The sequence below is a fragment of the Eurypyga helias genome, unplaced genomic scaffold (genome assembly GCF_000690775.1).
Source record: "Eurypyga helias isolate BGI_N326 unplaced genomic scaffold, ASM69077v1 scaffold30098, whole genome shotgun sequence".
NCBI lineage: Eukaryota > Metazoa > Chordata > Aves > Eurypygiformes > Eurypygidae > Eurypyga > Eurypyga helias.
In genome coordinates, this window is record NW_010266783.1 from 3,629 (window position 1) to 23,488 (window position 19,860).

The following is a 19,860-nucleotide window of genomic DNA, read 5'->3' on the forward strand; positions in this document are numbered from 1 at the left end:
AGAGGTTTTAAGACTCAAGTGCAAAATCAGCACTTTTCTAATAGGTTGATAAAAATTTGAGTTCATCTGCTTTCAGCCAAGAGAATTACAATCTACTCTGCCTAAAAATAGGCCATAACACCTCCCTCAGTAACTTCCCCATCATGGCTGTGGCTTCCTTTTGAGCTACAACATCTCAGAAATGTGAAGTCTCAGTTCAAAAACTGTGGTGTTGAGGAATATTGCAAGTATTCCAGCAGCTACTTAGTTTCACTTAAAAAAATGTGTATTTTTTTTTTAGTCATAATAAGATTAAATTGTCTTCTGCATAGCTGTAATTCTTTTTAAAGGCTGTGTTTTGGACATTGGATGTACTTGTTTGGGGGGTGGGGGTGCGAAGTCTCCAGAGCTGTGTCTGTTTCTGTATTGAAGTTCTGCTATATATTTTGGGGAGTTGATTTAGCATCTTGCTAAATCAGCAGTTCAGGACCATTTTCATATTCCTAAGTTGTTTTGGTGCCTTCTGTCAGCGGGAATAGTAAAACACAGTCTTGATTCTGTGGGGATTTTCTTGTTTGGTTGGTTTGGTTTTGTATTTTAGGTTCTGCTTTCAGTATCTTTTATGGTACATTTCCTACAGTAATTTTCAAGTAATAAATATAATTGCTATAGCAAAGAGAGTATTCCAGTTCGACATCAAAGTTATTTAAATTTCAGGGGGCAAAATGCTTTAAGACTGTTTCATTTTCACGTTTTTTGAAATGTACACAAGCTTTTCTTTGTTCGGTTGGATGTGTGAGATCTGCTTGTCTGCTCTCGCTCCTTCATGCGTTTCCAGGGTTATTTCCACACAAATACGCTTAATCAGCTTTTAGAGGGAGTCTGTTCTGTAACAGGAACTCCCAAGTGAGCTACAGCTTTTGAGCGAAAGGGAGGGAGGAGCTTTTGAAAAAATTGTCAGGTCTTTGAATTGGGAAGAAAGGATGTCAGGTGGAATAGTTCAGGAAAAGTTCTTGTCCCTTTTCCATGCAGTTTAACATTTCTGGTTCAGACCGAACATTGTGTTGCAAGGGAATTCAATAAATCACTATTAGTTGTGTGCTCTCTTTCAGTGTTTCCAGGTATTTGGGTCTGTGACATCCCTTGATACAAATCCTCAGTACTTCTGTTTTCTTATATGTAGACATTGCATTGATGTTAGCAAAAGGGATGAGCATCTGAGTTGTGAGAAAGCACACCGCCTGCCTTTCAATTGTCATTTTTGAACTATCAGTTAATCTGGATAATAATTTGATGTTCTTGACTTTTTAATTTTGTTTTTCTTCTATAGTGCCTGGAACACACAGTAAGGATTAGCCTGTCAATGTATCTTAAAACCTGAAACAATAAAGGAGAAAAGCAGTCTCTTATTGTTCCCCTTACTTAGGTGTTGCAGCTTTGTTTTGGGAAGATAGAAGTGTTGGTTCTTGAATAGGCTTGTAAATGGAGACAGCCAACCTGCCAAGGCAGCGTGCTTTTCACGCTAGATGTCAGTGTGAACACACCTGTTCTGTAACCCCAGGTGTAGTCATTCTTTTGACCTCGCAGACATACCTGTATTTAATAACTTCAGTTACAATTTCTGGTCAAAATGTCAAGGCCATAACTGCAAATAATGGTTTATATGTTGACCCTTAATGGGCAGCTGTCTGGAAATCTTGTGAAGCTGCTGTTCTTGCCCTCTATTGCACCAAGTAAATCTTTCCAATACAATCTTTCCTACAATCTTTCCAATACCTGGATTTCTTTCATCTTCATTTTGAATAAGGTGGCCTTGAAAACCTGAGATAGAGTAGATGGGTTATAACTGCATCACTAGAATTAAATCCACTGCTAACATCACAGTTGGTTTTTCATCCTCTCAAACTGTAAATAATTAGCAGAATAGCAGTAATTCCTAAGATGTCTCGTAAGGTCATTTGTTAATATGTTACTTGAGCATGTTGTGAGACTGCTCAGAGGTATGTGGCTGTTTGCCTTGGTTTTTTTGGCTTACAGAAAGTTTGTTGAAATTACCTGTGTTTCATCTGGGGCTTTGTAGTGGTGACAGGAATGTGAATTTGCTGGTGGTTGTAGGTGGCCTTGCATATCAGGAAGTTGGGTCTCTGTTTGTTGCCTGTGGCTGTAGTAGTAACCACAGCCTAACTTTATGGGTAAAAGCCTCAGTGAAGGTACTGTGGTTACTAATAATAAACAGTGTGACATGGTGAGCGGTGGATTGAACACAGTTCTCTTTACGCTTCTCCAGAACCTGTTATTGTGTTACTCTATGAATTAACCATTGCTTATTAACATTCTTTTTAGTGGTTTTTTTTTTTTTTCAGGCTTTGAGCTGTCAGTAGATTTGTTACCCTGTGCTCTCTTCTTTTACACCTCTGTGTCCAGAAGTACCTCCTTTGATATCAAGAGAAGAGGGGCTGCCTAATGTTGGCCTTCAAAGTGTTTGGTATTTTGGAGACCTTGAATCCAAAGGAGGCAGCAGCTGGGTTGGAGGCCCAAGGTTTTCATGGAATATAAGCACAAATGTTTTTCAGGAAACTTCTCGAAGTTTTATCGCAAAAATAGACGTACCCTGAACATTTATTGGTGCCATTTTTTCCCAATAAGTAGTATACTTCTAAAATAACACGTTTAGTTCCTGCAAGTTGTCAGTGTCTGGAGAGGCTCAGGCAGTGGCAGGGGGGCGTGGCAGGTTGACTCAGGATAAGGAGCTTGGCAGCCACAGAGACCGACTCATTGCAGGTGGGAATGTTGTAGAGGTGCGCCCTGTTCGGACTTCATGTGTGACTGTAACTGCAAATCAAGAAGTGCACAGCTAGCTTCCATTTTTTGACATATAAGGAAAGGAAGTATTGGCTGTATGATTAGAAACACGGTATATTTTTCATAGGAAGTTTTAAAGGTAACGCAGCAGAGCTTGGTCAAGTCATTTCCCTCTTAATTTTGAGCATAGCTGCAACGCAACTGAACCAACACATTTTGTCCAAACGTAATAAAGAGAAGCTACAATTTTCAAAATCCTTTTTTAATTTTAGAAAGCTGCACGTCCGCAGAAGTAGTTGCTGCTGTTGATGTGAACACTCTTGCCAACGAAGTTTATAAGCACAACTTTCCCAGCACGCCGTTATGGGCAAAGACAATTGAGGTAAGTAACAAATACCTTTTTTTCTTCTAGTCTGGCATTTGTAGATGTAAGTTGTTGTCACTTCTTATTAGTAGCAAGAGAAACAAAAAGATTTAGTTTGTTATTGTGAGTATAGCAGTTATTGTAAAACTTTGATTTCTTATGTTGTGGCTGCTTGTTGAAGTTTGGGGGATACTCAAACTGTGATCTTTTCCTGACTCTTAAGTGCTGCATCAAGAAAGGTTACGTGAATGTTGAGAGGAATTCTTACCAGCAATAAAGGAATGACAAAAATCATACTTTTAAATTAAGAAAATATTTTCATGTATTTTGAAAGAATTTAATTAAATCAAATCACTTGGAGCCATGCCTTTGTTTTGTAGTTATAGTTAAGCTGAGTAAAACATAAGAAAATATACTGTATGGGATAGTCTTGCATATTTTTGTGGGCTCAATACATCAAATGTTTTAGGAATTATGTGCCTTTTCAAAATTATTTGAAGAACTATTAAGTAAAACTGTATTCTGTTTTAATAATTGAGGGGCAAACTAGGTATGTGGTTTTGCCTGGACTTAGTTAGAAAGTACTGTATATATCTTAATCTTCTTTTACAGTTTTACAATGTGACAGTAAAAGATACTGGATTTGTTTTAAGACACCAGCTTATGTGAGACTTAAACAGGCGGCTAAAGGTTGGATGCTTATTCAGCACTCAATAATAACAGGCTAAATGGTAGTTTACAGTTCGATATGGGGAAAAGAAGAATGCTTGCTTACGTCTCCCTACAGTAGATAAAAGCAGAATACAATCAGTAATGCCTTCTTTAGATTTATTGGAAAAAATAGCCGCTTTTGTCTAGTTCCTGTGGGCAGTTATGTTACATTTGCTATATAGTTATCCCTCAAAATATGTAAGGCAGTGATTTCTTTGTCATACTTGATCATTATCCTTCTTTTTTCCTCTTGGTCCCTTAATATGTTGTCCTCCTTGTGTTCCTTAAAATTCAGTGTAGAAGAAGTTCTACCTGTGTAATTAGTCCATGCCACAGACCTAATTCTTTCCTCTCTGAACAGACATATTTTTGCTCAGTAGAACATTGAGCCATATAATATCTTTGAGGGATTTTTAGTGGACAAAACTAGAATGAAGTAAACTTTACAGAATGTGTTGGTAATGAGCTTCTAAGAGTTAAACCCCGGAGTTTGGACCTGTAGCATTAAACCTTAAATTACTTTCCTGTTCAGATATCTTGTCTTTTGAGAAGATCTAATTTTTTTTTTCATGTGGACAGAATATGGGAATATTGGTTTTGATGTACAAAGGCTTTGTATCTAAACAATGACACTATTTCTAGGAGGGATGGGAAGAGATAACTGATTGATATTTTGATGGGATCTACTGAAAGATCTAATACACAACTCTTCTGAAAGAACAAGTAGATAAAAATCTCAAGATTATGTATAGATGCTAATATAACTAGTGTTTTTGGTTCATATTCAAAGCAATTAATGCATATTTACATTGTATGGTTTGCCAGGGTAGAAAAGAATGAAATTATTAGGTCAAATGGGAGATTAAGTAGTTTTTTGATACATGAAACGTAGTGGAAGTAGAGAGGGGTACTTTGGTCAGAAAGATGACTTGAGAGTTTCATACAGCTTACAACGTTCAAAATTCTTCTATTTTTTTCCTTATTCAGGGCATAACACTGAAAGAATTTGACAGATTATCTTTTGATATGATTTTGATGAGTCCTCCCTGTCAACCATTTACAAGGTAGATATAGCACACTTCAGAGAAAAGTGCAGTTGTTACAGTATGAGCTGTGAAAGGAGAAACGGTTTCAAGAGTGACACTGTAGGTCATTTGTGTGTATTTCTCTTCCTAAGCAAGAATGTTGTAGCTCTGTTCACAGTGATGTTTACTGAAGTGGAAGAAATGCAGCAATTTGAATCCTATTTATTGATCACATTTCTTGTATATTTTAATTCAGTTTAAATTAAGTAAGCTTCTTACACCACCTACTTTTGCATACTGTATTGTTTCTTTAACAGTGATATCCCAAGATTTTACCGTTTAGGAGTGCTTCCTTTTGCTTTAGCTACCAATCTGTTTGTTGTTTTTTTTTTTCCTGGGACAACTCCAGGTTTGAATTTCTCACTTCTGCTTGAGACTAAGTGTGTAATCTGTAGTTTGTAGACTTGTAGTTTGAAAATTGGACGTGCACACGAATAGTTTACTCTGAGGAATAGTTCTTTTTTAGCCAAGACCAGGATGATAATGGCTCTGAAATTTTATGGATGATACAGACAAATATCTTGCTGATTAAGAACTGAACTTACTGAGATGTTATTTTTGAGATTAGTTTCAAATTCATATGATTTGACAGCAGTGAGCAGTGGAGGTAGGATTCTAGTAACTCTACTCATGCAAAGTAGTAGCTTCATGAAAAAGTCTGTTGATAGTGATGAAAATGCTTGTGTAAGAAAGTGTGTCTCATTTAATGCTCTGAGATTAAAAAGAAATCCCTCCAGAGTGGTGCTGATCTATAAAAATGTATTTGTGCTGTATATAGGAATCATTCCTGCAGAATAATTTTTTATAATATGAAAAGAAAAATCTGTGTATGACTAATTAATTTAGAAATATGCTAAGACTTCTCTACCAAGGCTTTATTTTTCAGAACTAATACCAGTCTAAGTTAGGGGAACACAGGCCTGGAATTGTTACATTATGTTACTGTTTTTATAACCTACCTGAGCTGTAACATTAAACTGGAGAAAATTGGTTACAGAGTTATTCACATGGGGCTCAGTCCTGCAAAATGGTGAGGACTGAGGCTTTAATTCATATAAATGACTTAATATATTCAATGTAAAATAGCAGTATTCCCAGGAAACCAGTGGGGTGTTTTTCTTCTTTCAGGGCCAAGTATGTTCAAGGGGCTTGCTGGACAAGACCAGAATTCTAAATGCTTTGCAGAAGGGGGGTGGATTTCATTACTAAATGCTTGAATTTTAACCTTGCTGTGAGCTGTTGGATTTCAGGGGTAGACTTTAATTTCTTAGGGCATTTCTTAGGACACTGCCTATGTGAGCAGCTCCTCTTGTCTGTCCATGATCCCTTTTTGAAACGCAAAGCAGAAAGTGTCAGCATTCTGTAGAAAAATGTTAGCCACAGGTCAGCCTTCTCCAAGTAACACACAGGTGTTTCTCTTTTCTTTCTCAGAACTGGCCTGCAAGGTGATGTATCTGATCCACGGACAAAGAGCTTTCTCTATATCCTTGATATTCTCCCAAGGTATACATGAACTTCCGCTGCAGTTCTTAGGCCTTTGTTGTAACTCAGTAGGTCTTTTATATTTCAGTGAGATAAGTCATCTGTAGTGTTTTACAGGGGTACTACTAGCGTTGTGTTGCATTTGTTGTTTGTTTTCACATCATAGGTGACTTACAAATACCTGCATTTTACTAATGCCGTTATAGTTACTGTATATGCTTTCACTGTTTGGTTTTCTTTTTATTGTGTATCTGTTTAAACTGTGGCTGTATCCTAAACTGGAAAAAAAAAGACCAGTTTTTTCATTTATCATCAAACTTGCACTGACTTTATTTAGAAGCAGGATTAGGTAATATAATAGTTTGCTGATGGGCATCGTGGAAACAGGAAAGTTATTTGAAATACCAGGTTTAAAAAGCTGTGATTAAACATTTAATCACCTTTTGAATAGATAACATTTGAAAGTTTAAATATGTTTTTGCTTGCACAATATGATAGATCTTCCGTCCCCTTCCATTCTTTCTTAAAGTGTATATGCTGACTTTCTGGTGCTGCTTCTGGATATCTTGGAGCAGATTGTGTATTTCTGTTTTGTAGTACAGTCTTGTTTTGTGTAGTAATACTGAAGAGTTCAAATAGCACTGTGCCCCTGTCGTATTGATCAGTTATTTTTGCCTGTTCAGACCCCAGTTCCTAGTAAAATAGCCATAATTAATTGTGTTATTTATGCCTTAAATTTTGAAACAGTAAACCCAAACAAAATGGATTTTGCTGACCACCTAGATTGTTCTTATTGAAAACAATTCTTATTGTTAAAAATCAACTCCATGTAATGCTTATAGTCTTTTTTCGGAAGAGGTGCATCGCGCTCTAAGAACCTTTTCTGAGGAAGTGGAGCAAGCATTTGCTCAGGGAGATTATCCAGCAGAAATCTCTGCTGCTGGTTTGATATGTCCATTAGACACCAATTGGCATGAGCCTGAGAATTTGCATCAGTTACTGTCTACCAGACACTCTACCATTCCTGGCAATCCTGCTTCTGCTGGAGCCTGGGACAGCTGTTCTCTGTATATTCCTTAGTTGATAAATCTTGCTGTCTGAAGCAGAGGAGGATGAAGAAGGTTTTGGCATGCTCTCTCTCCACTGGAACTCTTTCTGCACTGAAGGAAACTGGTACCAACACCAACTTTTCTTGCAAACTGCTGTTAACACTGGGAGAAAAGGGTCTTCATCCTTCTTCCAGAAAGAGCTGTTTGCAGCCAGCAACATTAAATGGGACTACCTTCTTGTCCTTCTTGTCATCGTCAGGTAGAGAACATCAATACAGAAGGGCTGAGTGGCTTGGCTGGGGGCACCTAAGAAATCCATGGCAGAGAAGACAACATAGATTCTGTAGCCTACTAAGTTAGACACTTAATAGGTAAACAGAAAGATGATTATTACTCCCCTGCTTCCAGAATAGAGACAAAAATAGGGTGATGATGTGGGTTTCCAAGAGTTGCAAAGGATGTCTTTTTCTGTAACAAGGTATGTAACCCAGTCCTCCAGACTGACCTTTCAAAATGATAAATTAAAACCAGCAGATAGTGTGTAAGTTAACTGTGGGAATAATAGGGCCTTCCTTATCCTTAAGGGAATCCTGACCTCAGTATTCCTTTCCGTTACACTAAGACACAGTTAAGAGGCTGGCTGCTTTTGGGACACACTTGTGCATCAGTGTGGAAGTGTTGCTTCCTGGTTGCTGTGGGCTTAGCTGGATAAGGGCGGAAGCTTCTCATCGTCAAAACCAAAGCTTTAGGCACTGCGGGACGTGTTTTTCGTCGTGATGATGCAGAGGAGCTGGGTTTGTCTGTGACACTTTATCGTGCCCCATGAGACGCTGCTGCTGTCCTTATCAGCCGTTGGTCAGGCTGTTTCTGGAGGCAGTACTTACTGTAAGCAGTCTGTAATATGTTCAAGATGGTGGTTCTGCAGTGTTTCTCAGTTCCAATAGATTTATGTTTTACTGAGATAGTGCTTGTGTATTTTTTGCATATGACATCTTTGCCAGACATTGGGTATGGAGTTTTTCAGTCCAAAAAAGGGAAATTCTTCATATAGGAATTATCATTTTCATTCTAAATTGGTACAGCATGTGTTCAGTTTATGGAAACTAGAAAACAGTTTTTCATCCCTTGGTTGTTCCTACCTTGTGTTCAGCCTTTTATAGTGAAACGTCGCTGAAATGAGGCTCAAAGATAGCCTGGGAAGACAAATATTAGAGATATGTAAAGGACAGCTTCAAGGTCTGGAAGAACCAGAGAAGTCCTTTGAGAACCCAGCCAAGCAAACAAAGTCTGACACAAATGGTCCAGATACTGTCTGTTTATAGTGTCCAAGCGATGACCCAGGGAAATCTAACGCTAAGATGTCAAACTGCTAATTTTACAGACACGTGTGTAATGTTAATACCTGCCAAGTACTTCACACATACTCTTTGTGTAGTGATTACTTGCCTTGTGATCTGTTGATCCTGTATGAGCTCTTGCATTTCAGGCTGTGCTCTGGATTCATTACTTTGAAAATAAGTTTCGTAGTAGGTGATGGTGATGTTGTGAGTGGGTAAACACACCAACAGATATATTCTCTGCAAGGAATTTGGCTGCTGCTGCTTTTTAATGTTCTGTATAATTTTTTTCTCTGTTATTTTTAGTATTTTTAAATATGATGTTTCTTGTACACATTCCAATTTCTTGTGAAACGCTTTAGTTCCTTATTACTCTGTATGAATGTCTCTGGTAGTTAAAAACGTGCTAAACCAAATTCTGCTGTGATTTGTACCAGTGGAAATCCGAAGTCGCTTAATGTCTTAAATAAGCATGAAGCTGCTCCGTAATGGCATTAATATCCTGTTTCTATATGCTGTTCTGAGATCCCAATGTGTGACAGGCATAATACATCTACATTTGCCTTACTAGAGAATTAATCAGTGCCTGGGAGTGTTCCCAGAGACTTGAATCAGAATCATCTATGCTTCAAAATTGTTAGAATGGTCCCTGGCACAGTCTGCGCACGTTCCTTTCTCCAGTGTTTTAATGTGCTGTTCTTGGAATGAGCCTATTTCCAGACCTTTGCACTGATCTTGCTGAATCTGCGTACCTCCTTCCCCTCCCTCCATCAGAACGAACAAGTTAACTGTAGAAAATTGAGAATATCTGCAGTTTGAGCTCTAAATATGTATTTCTTAAAACAACTAGATGAGTACTGGTTCTGATGTGTTTATTACTACAGTTGATGTGACATTTGGACATTGATTTCAGGTTTAAGCACCTTAAACCAAAAGTTTTCTGTTCCATGGCTAGTGATCTCTTTTCCCCCCAACAATTATCTTTCCTGTTACATACTCAATCTGTTGAATAATATACTGTGCTTTAGGAAATCAACAGTGGTAATCATTTTCAGAAGTACATGTATGGGGTACGGGAGGCTACAGCAGGCCATCTGAATGTGTTCTTTTTTATAATTACCAGCGGGCCACATTTTTAATTCAGGTGAAAATTACTTAGTCTAGGCAACCTTGAAAGTTGAGTTACATTTTTTTTTTTAGGGATGCTAAACTTTAACAACTAGAATAATGTGGAAGTACTTTGATCTTTCTTGCAGCTAAACACATCTGGGGATGAATGTAGTTTACATCTTGTTATTCTGATTTCTTGATTTTTTTTTTTTTTCCTTGTAGGCTCCAGAAGCCTCCAAAATACCTGCTTTTAGAAAATGTTAAAGGATTTGAATTCTCTGCTGCGAGGTAAAGTCTAATTTATGCCAGTTTTAGCTTTTAATAAAAGACATTTTCTTTAGAAGGGAAAGGCAGGATTTTTATTTCCTAGATTTTACATTAACAAAATAGAGTGAGATGGGAGAGCTAGCAGCTGTGGGTTAAAAATACTGTTTTAATTTAGAAATTAAAATCTTGGGTTGTGAAAGGAACTTTCTAAAAAAGTAACTATTTGTCTAAGCAGTTAAAATGTGATATAACAGATTAACTACACTTATTTTTATTTGATGATCCTATGTTCTTTAGAAAGGGTCAATATTAATTTTCAAAGAAGAAAAGCAATGGTATAGCACTTAGAAGTTTGGGGGTTTTATCTGTGACAGGAGCTCATGAGATCTGGTGTTAAGACCTCAGTACAGTAGAGGGGCTTTCTTTAGTACCTTTGTTGATAGCAGATTACCAGTGGTTCAAGTTTGCCATCAAAGGGTCTGCAGATGCAGTATGAAGACTGTATATAATCCTTGTCTGGAATGGGATGCAGTATCACATGCAGTGTTGGGTACAGGTCACAGCTCGTGCTTTTTGTGTAGTTCCAGCTCAGTGCAGTCTGCATGGAATAGAAAAGACAGGTCTTTAATGTCTTGGTACCTAAAGTGTTGCATTTAATTTGTTTTTATGTAGTGAAAAAAAAGGGCCTAAAGGCTGTATGAAGAGAGTAATTGCTTTTTGATTCTTTTCACTGCCAGAAACGAACTTTTGCGAATGCTAGAAACATGTGGATTTAAATACCAAGAGTTTCTCTTGTCTCCAACCTGTGTAAGTAGTAAAATTGTTCTGATATTATTTGACTATTCAAACTGCACAGAGCCCAAGAATGTTTGAAAATGTCATATTGTATTAGAGAAGAGTCATGCCCAGAGCTGAAGATACTCTTCTGAAGGAGACGACCATCTGACATGACTTCTGATTTCTTATCAGTGTACTGGCATAATCATACTGCTGTTACTGTTCAGATCCTAGTCCCATAGCTTTGTTACCATTGGATGTTTTTGAAGAAGGCATGAATTTACACAGTGACCAGGAAGGTGGTTTTCCCTGTAGGAGCCCCATTGTTTCAGAAGTGCTGATGCCTGCGAGTTTCCCAGCACAGATGTGACTCTTGTCATCTGTGGGAGGAGCGACACTGTTTGCATATTTCCCTGGTAACTGAAAAAAGAGTTGAGAGAGAGATATCAGATTGTGCAAGACAAAATGGAACCAGTGAAGTACTCTATATAGCTGAGAGAATCTGTTATAGGTAGTTGTGCATTTGTTTCATTGCTAGATGTCTCCTTGCCTTTTTGAACAAGGAATTAGAAGACACCTTTTGGCTTTTTTATAGAAAACATGTTGTACCTGTCTCATGAAATCGTGATGCATATAATATTTCTTCTTACTTTGCATAAAATTTTGTTTACATTCCTGTTCATTTATGGAGACAGTCCAAACTGTGAGGTACAAAGAATAGTTTCCCACTTGTTTCTTTGAAAATACCTAGATCTGGAAGTTAAAAATGTTTACCTATTATCAATACTGATATCTCTGAGGTCGCAAAATATATTAGTGTGTCATAGCTGTATTACTGTGTATCATGGCAGAAAACTTGTATAGATCACTTACTCTCTGTTCATCACACGGACTAAAGGCCTGTGCATTTTGCTTACAGCTTGGCATTCCCAATTCTAGGCTGCGATATTTTATAATCGCGAAGCTTCACCAAGAACCCTTTTCCTTTCAAGCTCCTGGTCAGGTGAGTCTATTAGTGTTACTTAAGTTTGCTTTGTTTCATGAAGATGGAGAGCTAAATTTTCAGTATAGTGGTGTGTGTTGATGAACGGAGAGAGGGGTCAGTGGTATCAACAGAAAAGTTAAATTCTGTCTCTCTTTTTCAGCCTGGATACTGAATTTTCTAAGGACTGAAATACATGCCAGTGGCTGAGATGGCTTTAAACAGTTGGGGGACAGTGGCTGATAGGGGGCTAGAAAACAATGCAATGTTTTTCATACCCTTGGAAAGGTCTTTTTGCAAAGGCAGTTATTTGCGGTTGTTCGTGACATCTTTGCTGGTAGGTCAGCAAATCTTGATGCTAGTGTTTTTTGAAGTCTGCATAAAAAAATAACAAAATAACATCAGTTACTTGCTTTATTCTGGGTGTCTTTGAAGGAATTCTTTCTCACTTCAGAGTTGGCTGTCAGTTTGTTTATCAAATGCTGTTTTTTAATTTCTTTTCTCACAATTTGTTCTTAGATATTGACAAGATTCCCAGATCAGGATCTGGAAGACTTATTCAAGGACAAAATTGCTGGCAGAGTGGGTGACGCTAATTCTTCCTTGTCTTCTGAAGAGAAGAATCTGGATCTGAACGTTGGTCCTGATTGCAGCAGCAAGAAAAGCCTACCAAAAGGGGCCTTTCTTTTTAAGCTTGAAACAGTAGAAGAAATGGAAAGGAAACATAGTCAGGACAATGATTCCTCTATTCAAATGCTGAAGGTTTTTTTGGAAGAGGACAATGAAAAAATGAGTCAGTATTTCTTACCACCAAAGGCCTTACTGCGCTATGCTTTCTTGTTAGACATTGTTAAGCCCACCTGCCGGAGATCCACATGCTTTACAAAAGGGTAAGTTGCAAAGAAAATGTCTTGCTGAATCATGTCCTGACTTTTAAGTGTGTACTGTAAAAAGAAGGAGAGACATTTAAGCAAAAAAACTTCATGCCTCTGAAAAAAAAATCTCATATAGTGTGCTTCCCGGTCCAGTGGAAAGCCAGCATGAGAATCTGTCTGGCAGGACATAATGTGCCCACTCCAAAAAAGCATTCACAAAAGACAGTGCCATTTGTTGTTGACCTTCACAGAAGCTTAATTACCCCTGCGGAAATATGGTTCCAGTAGGCTGCTATAGTACTGATTCATTAATGAATTTCTTTATATTGCTCAATGAAGTTACAAAGTGTCATGCATGATGGATCCATTCCTCATTAAAACTGTCTCCACTCTACATTGTATTGATTTCTTGGGTTTTTCATCTGTGTAGGTCAGAATAGCTGTGGATTTGCCATATGTCATAAAACCAGCTAGGTTGCTGCATTACAAATCAAACTCGATGGAGCAGAACATCAGTGCTTTTCTGTCTAGTAGTTTTCTGATTTGTACCTTGCAATTTTAAGTTTGACTGCTGGAGATTGGAGAGTGTTCTGAAACCCCGCAGACAGCCCATCGGGAGCTTTTCCACTGACTGCATTGCTATTGGAAGATGCCAGTTGGAGCCTGGAAGCTTGTGGGAGATGTTAATATCGGTGAATTTTTCAAATTAGATTTTTTTAATTCTCAGAATGTTTCAATGGAACAGCTTAGTTAATGAGTTAAAACTAATTATATCTTCTTTTTTTAATTAGCAGAAATTAGACCATGAGATTGACAGAGTTCCTGCAGATTTTGTGTTTTTTAACTTTTTGACAATAAATAGCTGAGAATAGAAAGCATTTTAGAAGTTCAAAATTCATGCAACAGGAAAGCCTTTCCCTCAGCTCTAACTGACACGCCTTTTCTGCTCTCACTCTCTTGAGTTGTGGGGGAATCAGCATCTCGTGGGGTCTGTTTTAACTAGAGTAGTCAAATAAAACCTTAGGCCAGAATGATCTTATACATGTACGCCTTAAGTGTCATAAAAAATAAATTGGCCAGTGGTGGTTTCACTAGAATATGTCATGGTAGTTTGTAGTCATGTTTATCAAAACGGTACTGAAGGAGGCTCCTGGGAAGTTAGTATGAAGTCTTTATATGGAGTGGTGGGAATTCTGACACGGAACGTGACTGTTGCCCTTCTGCTGATGTGGAAGAAGCCAGGCCAGATAGTTGTGGTAGTTCTTCTTGGCTCAAAACATAGGAATCTGGTTTACTGTCTTTGTTCCCTTTTTTAAGAGCCTTTGACAAGGAAGGTTTCCAACATGGTTCTTAATGTGGTCATATCCTTTACAACTCTGCATTAAGAGAAAGATTATAATTACATCTCCAGCTTCATCTGGTCACTTTCTGAAGCCAAGAATAAGTTGCTGCTGTATGCCTTCTAGGACTTCTGTTCTTGTTTCTCCGAAGTGTCAGATTTAGGAAAGACGACCCTAAATGGAGCAGAACAGCACTCCATGTAGTACAGAGAATCCCTCTGCTGAGATAGGTGCCTGTCTTTCATACAGTCGTACTGGTCATCAGCTTTGAGACTGGCAGAAAAATTTCCCTCAGTTCTGATTGGTCTTCAAGTATTTCCAGCAAAGTTTGTGTGATGAGGATTATTTGGTTAGGCCTTCTCCAGTCCTCACTGATTCAGGGACCTCAAACACTGATATTTCATCAGTGTTTTTTGCCTTTCTGCCCTTGTCATATCAGTATGTCTTCTGATAGGCTTTGGTGGGGTATAGGGCAAAATATAACAGCTTGTGGTGAGAGACTGAGCAGATGATCCTGTCTTCCCTTCCGACCTTGGACTAAGAGACAACTGGAAAATGACTGCTGAATTCCTTGATGCTACAAATGCCATGGTTTCTCTTAGGAGTTTGTTTGTAGTGACTGAAGTTGTGAGAGGAAGTTGTCCATTTTAAAGAACTGAGTGAATGAAAACTACTTCTCCAGATATAATCATTCTGGACTTCCTTGTAAATTCTTGATAGGCTATTAACAAGAGAAGCAGTACCTTCTAAAAATAGTGTAATATTAGTTAAAGAAACTCTTCTAGTATTGTGGAAATGACCTTTTTTTTTTGGTCATAATATAGGACACAATATACCCAGAAATAGTATATTATGTGCATGAAACTAAGAGGTATTTTGAAGGCCTATAGGAATAAAGGCAGGGCAGGGAGAAGGGGAAATCTTGAGTCAGATGAAAATTGAAGACTGTAATTTCTTAAGCCAACTTTTTCATTATAACTGGTAATGAAATGTCAGAAAATCAATACATCGTTTTTTTTACTGTGGCAAAAATTCCCATATTTAATTATGTTCTGAGTCTGAGGTAGGAATGTTAATTTTTCTGTAGTCAGCAGCTGCAATAATAATTAATAACAATCCAGCTAACACTGGCCATCTGCCCACACTTCTGTTAAAACCCAACATCTCCAAAACCCGCTGGCCCAAAACCACTTTTATACCAAATGGATTTTTTTTTTTTTTTTTTTGTGAGGAGTTCTGTTCTCTAGTGCCAGTTATTGAGACTGGAGTATTTTATACAACATGGATCCCATTAAAATTTTTTTTCCTCCAATAAAAACTAAAATACCACTTGGAAATTTATCCTCATTTATTTATGTTGGCTGAGATGCTCATCAGAAGTACGATCAGATGCTATAGGAGATCGTCAGGATTCCTTGGTGCTGTGTGTTATGCTGTTGAACTTGGTACTGGGGAATTTTTCAGAATACAACAGCTAACCAATGAAGGGGGATGTATTGACAGCACAGTTGGATTCCATGTGGTTTTAATCTGTATCAGTCTTTATGGCCTTTTGTTCTGATCTTAAGGAAGATTTGCAAGCACTTTGTTTTAAAATGCACTGATCTTGGCAGAACTACTTGTGAGCTTTTCCAACTGAAGAAGAAATTCTCAAGATTGAGCTGTACTGGGTCATTGTGTCTGTGCTGAAGGGACACTATTCCTTTATTCGTTGTGGAATTAGAAAGGCTTGAAACAAAAACTGTTCCAGTGCCTTGCTTTAGAATGGGCCCCAAATGGAGCAAGAGACCTTTATAACTGTCTCTTCAGATGTGCAGATAAATCTAGAGAATAGTATCTGCTAATGGCTGATGCAGGCCACATCGCTCCAGTGCAGAGGATCTTCTGAAGTTCCTCCACTGTGCAAAAGCCATCTGTTGACTTGCTTCAATCTCTTTCTGTTCGGGATGTTCAAACACTGCCAGAGTTAAACCAGTAGGGCATGTTTCTGAAAGCTCATAATTATAGTTAAGTGGTAGGCTGAAAGAGACTAGAGAGTAAACATGTTGTTATGCAATCAACCACAAGGCATCCAAAACCGCTGTCATATGGTTCTAGAATGTAAGGTTGCTTACTGCTCAGTTGGATTTTAGTTTTTTCTTCCTTCTTTTTCCTTTCTTGCTTCTGCTCTGTATAGATTCCTGGCCATCCCCCATCCCTTCCCTCTATGGAAAATCCACAAGCAACCGAAAGTTAAAGCTGACGGAACCACTTTGTTCCTAATGGTTTGCTGTAAAAGCTGGAGGCTCACACTAACAATTCTCCATTGATTACAGAGAGCTGATTTGCACCCCTAGGACCATTTGGCCTTTAACCCCTTTTGCCTTAATGTAAAATTGGTTTGTGTAATGAAGATGGCCCTTTCTGCTGATGCTATGCTTGAATTCCTTGGCCTTATATAAGGCATTAGTGTGGACAAACCCTGCACATTGCAGGCAGATTCATCCCCAGAGAGCACGTTCAGAAGCTGCTGTGCTCCAGGGCTTAGCATTGTTAATGACAAGGGCTTTTGCTTTCTCTCTCCAGGAGGCGATTTGTTAATCAAAGCAAAGGAACCTAAGTAACCTCCCAGTATCTTTGCAGTTGTCAGTACTATGGGGTCCAATGAAAATATTAATTTGTTATTGTCGTTGTTAAGGTACGGGCACTATGTAGAAGGGACAGGCTCAGTTCTGCAGACAGCAGTAGATGTGCAGGTAAGAATGTGTAGACTAACATATGAGAATCATTTGTTTGAAAATTTGGGGTTTTTTTCTGTCTTTTACTTCGTTATTCTGAATATTATAAAAAGCTTTTAAAACTACGTTTTATGACTACTGACTTTTCAGTGGGTTTATTTGCCTTCCACAACAGTTTGTTTAAATCAAGATTATAGGTGTGCATCTCTCTGTGGAGAATGACTTGCACTTTTTTAATGATCTGTAGTGTCATACAGGGATATGTGAAAACAATAAAATTACTAATTCTGTGGGTAAACTACAGTACAGTGTTGTGAATTTAGGGACATTTTTTTGTACACACATGATCCAGTAAATATTGTCAAATGTTTTAAGTATTTGAATTTCAAAAGCAGTATTTATCTGGGAAGACACAATGTTTTGAGAAGTTCTATTGTTGATACTAAGTTCACCACAAATGGTATTTTGGTGTTGTGGAGGTAAAAATAGATGTATTGGTGAATCATCATTCAAAGGTACTTTTCACAAAGCCTGGTTTGTGCACAAGCACCTCCTGCTCTTCTGTGCTGTTCACTGATAGTATATGGTGTTTCTAAGCATAGGAAGAATGCAGCTTTGGAACTTGGATAATCTTGAAGTGAATGTATTAAAACAGCTGCATCCCTACAGCTTAATTTGTGTGGAGGAAGAAATGATGAATGCCCTCATGGCAACATTGATTTCTTTCTTGCAAGTGCATGTGTTGAGATATATGCTGCAAAAAGACAACACCAATCATACTTTCAAGCAAAATACACTGTTGTCTTTGATACTGTGAGAATCAAAGAATTATTCTGATGTCAGTGTTAAACTTTATATATTTGGCCTGCATTGGTGATATCTGTTGTTCTGGATATTCTTCGTAGCTTGAATCAGTCTTTAAACACATTGAGGAGTTACCAGAAGAAGACAAGCTTATGAAATTGTCAACACTAAAACTGAGGTACTTTACTCCAAGAGAAATAGCAAATCTTCATGGATTCCCTCTGGAATTTGGTATGTGCTGTGAAGTGCCCACTTCTGTATCATTCTTCAGAAATGCCAGTGTAGTTTTTCAGTGGGGACTAATCAATGCTTGCTGTTTTGCCTTTTTTTTTTTTTGACTGCATAGTTCTTATGATTGATTCTTGTTGTTTGGCTAACTCTGAATTTCCACTAGCTCTTTATATTTTTATAATAGCCAGCTTCTGTGGTTAGGTTTATCTTCATAAACTAAGGAAAAGGTTTTGGCATGAGAAATGCTCTATTACTGAATGTCAGTGAAGGAATACCTTTGTTTAAAGTTGAAACTATTTGCTCAGCAGCCAACATTACTCACAACTGTGGTAAAACAACATATCCTGCCAGTTTAGGAGATCTGTTAGTGGTTCTCAGTGTTTGAGCTCCTTGCTTTCTCCCTTCCCCGCATTTGCAGCTGCTGACAGAAAGGGAATTTCAGAAGATACAGATATCTCTTTGTTCAGGAGTAACCAAACTCTTCAGTTAATAGTCTTTAAAGTCACCTTTGTTTTCTAGAAAAGGCAGTCCGAGCCCTTGGTCAGTTACTTTAGTTCCCAACTGGTTTTGTGGAGAAGAGGGAGTCGAGTAACAAGACTCAGTAATACCAGTGCACTGGACGCAGGCCAACCAGAATTAAACCTGATATAAATTCACCAGAATTCCCCTTGTAGAGACAGACAGGTAAGAAAATGTAGCTGTTACTACCTGCTAAGGAGCTTGGCCTGCTGCTCTCAATCTGATCAATTTATTGTCTCTCAGCTACACAAGCATCCATAGAATAAGACCCCACTGAGCTTGAGTAATTTGTAACGTTTTTCTTTGACTTCCTCAGTGACTTGGAGTTCTGAGGAATGCTGCTAGTTTTTATATATTCCTTCTGCAGTTGTAGTTTTTTCTCCTTTATTACTTAGTTATATTCAAAATTACTACATTGTCAACAGTGCAGAGTGAAATGTTAGAGTTGCCAGCACTAAGTTTACTTGTTTGAGTATAGGCAGGAGTGTGCTGTGTTGAGTTCATGCCAACATGCAGGATTTTTTCATAGCATCTCTTCTTTAATAGACGTGTTCTTTTTGCAGACAGCCCTTTTCTGTTAGCACAGTTCTGTTCCATATTGATGTAGGCTGATGTAAAGAAACTTGAACTAAACAGGGCTGGATTGGGCAGATTTATCATGCTGTTCAATCTCTCTTTTGAGCACAGAATTGCCCCTTTTCTCTTCTTTTTAAATACTGCTTGTATTTTCCAAATGTTAAATCAGTCTTTGCAACATCACCGAGAGGTGTAGTAGGGTTAACATTACTTGTATTTTATAGAGAGAGAACTGAGACATTGGAGAAATTTGTTTGGAAGACTCCATTAATTTAGGGGGATCAGTTTCCGAAACCCGATCTTTACTATTTCAGAGTGCTTGGGATGATACCATGCTTTGTCTGCTCGGAGCTCATCTTCAGGGACAGCTGTGGGCTTCAGTATTTTTGCAAACCATAACTGAACTCTCAAGACAAGTCAGGTTTCTGAATTTGAGAAGCTATTTCTACATAGTGCTCATTTTGCAAACTTGTCTTTTGTCACCTGGGAACTGTAGAGAGAGGGACAGGGCAGATTCCACCTCTGAGGCCAGTACCCTTCTGCCTTAATCATGGAACCTTCTTTACAGTTTTTGCAGTTCCCTGCCTCACTATACTACTTTTCCAACTTCCACAACTCATAAAACAAAGCCCTCTCATCTAGTGGCGTCTTCTCATGTATGTTCCTGATTCATAGGCAGAGCAAGCTTTTCCCAATGCGCTGAGTCACGTCTGACACTTCTTTCCTTTCATTTAATCTAAGACATTTCCCAGTTTGTACTTAAAAAGCGTTACTCAGCTCTAGACTGATTGAAGTTGCTGAATTTAGGTACTATAAGTTTCTTCTGAGGATTTGCAAGCTCTTCCCCCCCCCC

General features: G+C 38.2%; 1 protein-coding gene across 1 annotated transcript in view; it reads left to right on the top strand.

Annotated features, from left to right (window-relative positions):
- Positions 1–3,053: 3,053 nt before the first annotated feature.
- Positions 3,054–19,860, top strand: part of TRDMT1 (tRNA aspartic acid methyltransferase 1) — a gene marked incomplete at its 5' end in the record, with an annotated part of 19,350 nt that continues 2,543 nt past the window's right edge. Inside the window, 9 exons of the mRNA XM_010157215.1 lie at positions 3,054–3,163; positions 4,844–4,920; positions 6,373–6,444; positions 10,142–10,207; positions 10,924–10,993; positions 11,883–11,966; positions 12,465–12,835; positions 16,838–16,895; positions 17,783–17,912. Of these exons, the coding sequence (XP_010155517.1) occupies positions 3,054–3,163; positions 4,844–4,920; positions 6,373–6,444; positions 10,142–10,207; positions 10,924–10,993; positions 11,883–11,966; positions 12,465–12,835; positions 16,838–16,895; positions 17,783–17,912 (1,038 nt within the window). The remainder of the gene's footprint in view (positions 3,164–4,843; positions 4,921–6,372; positions 6,445–10,141; positions 10,208–10,923; positions 10,994–11,882; positions 11,967–12,464; positions 12,836–16,837; positions 16,896–17,782; positions 17,913–19,860) is intronic.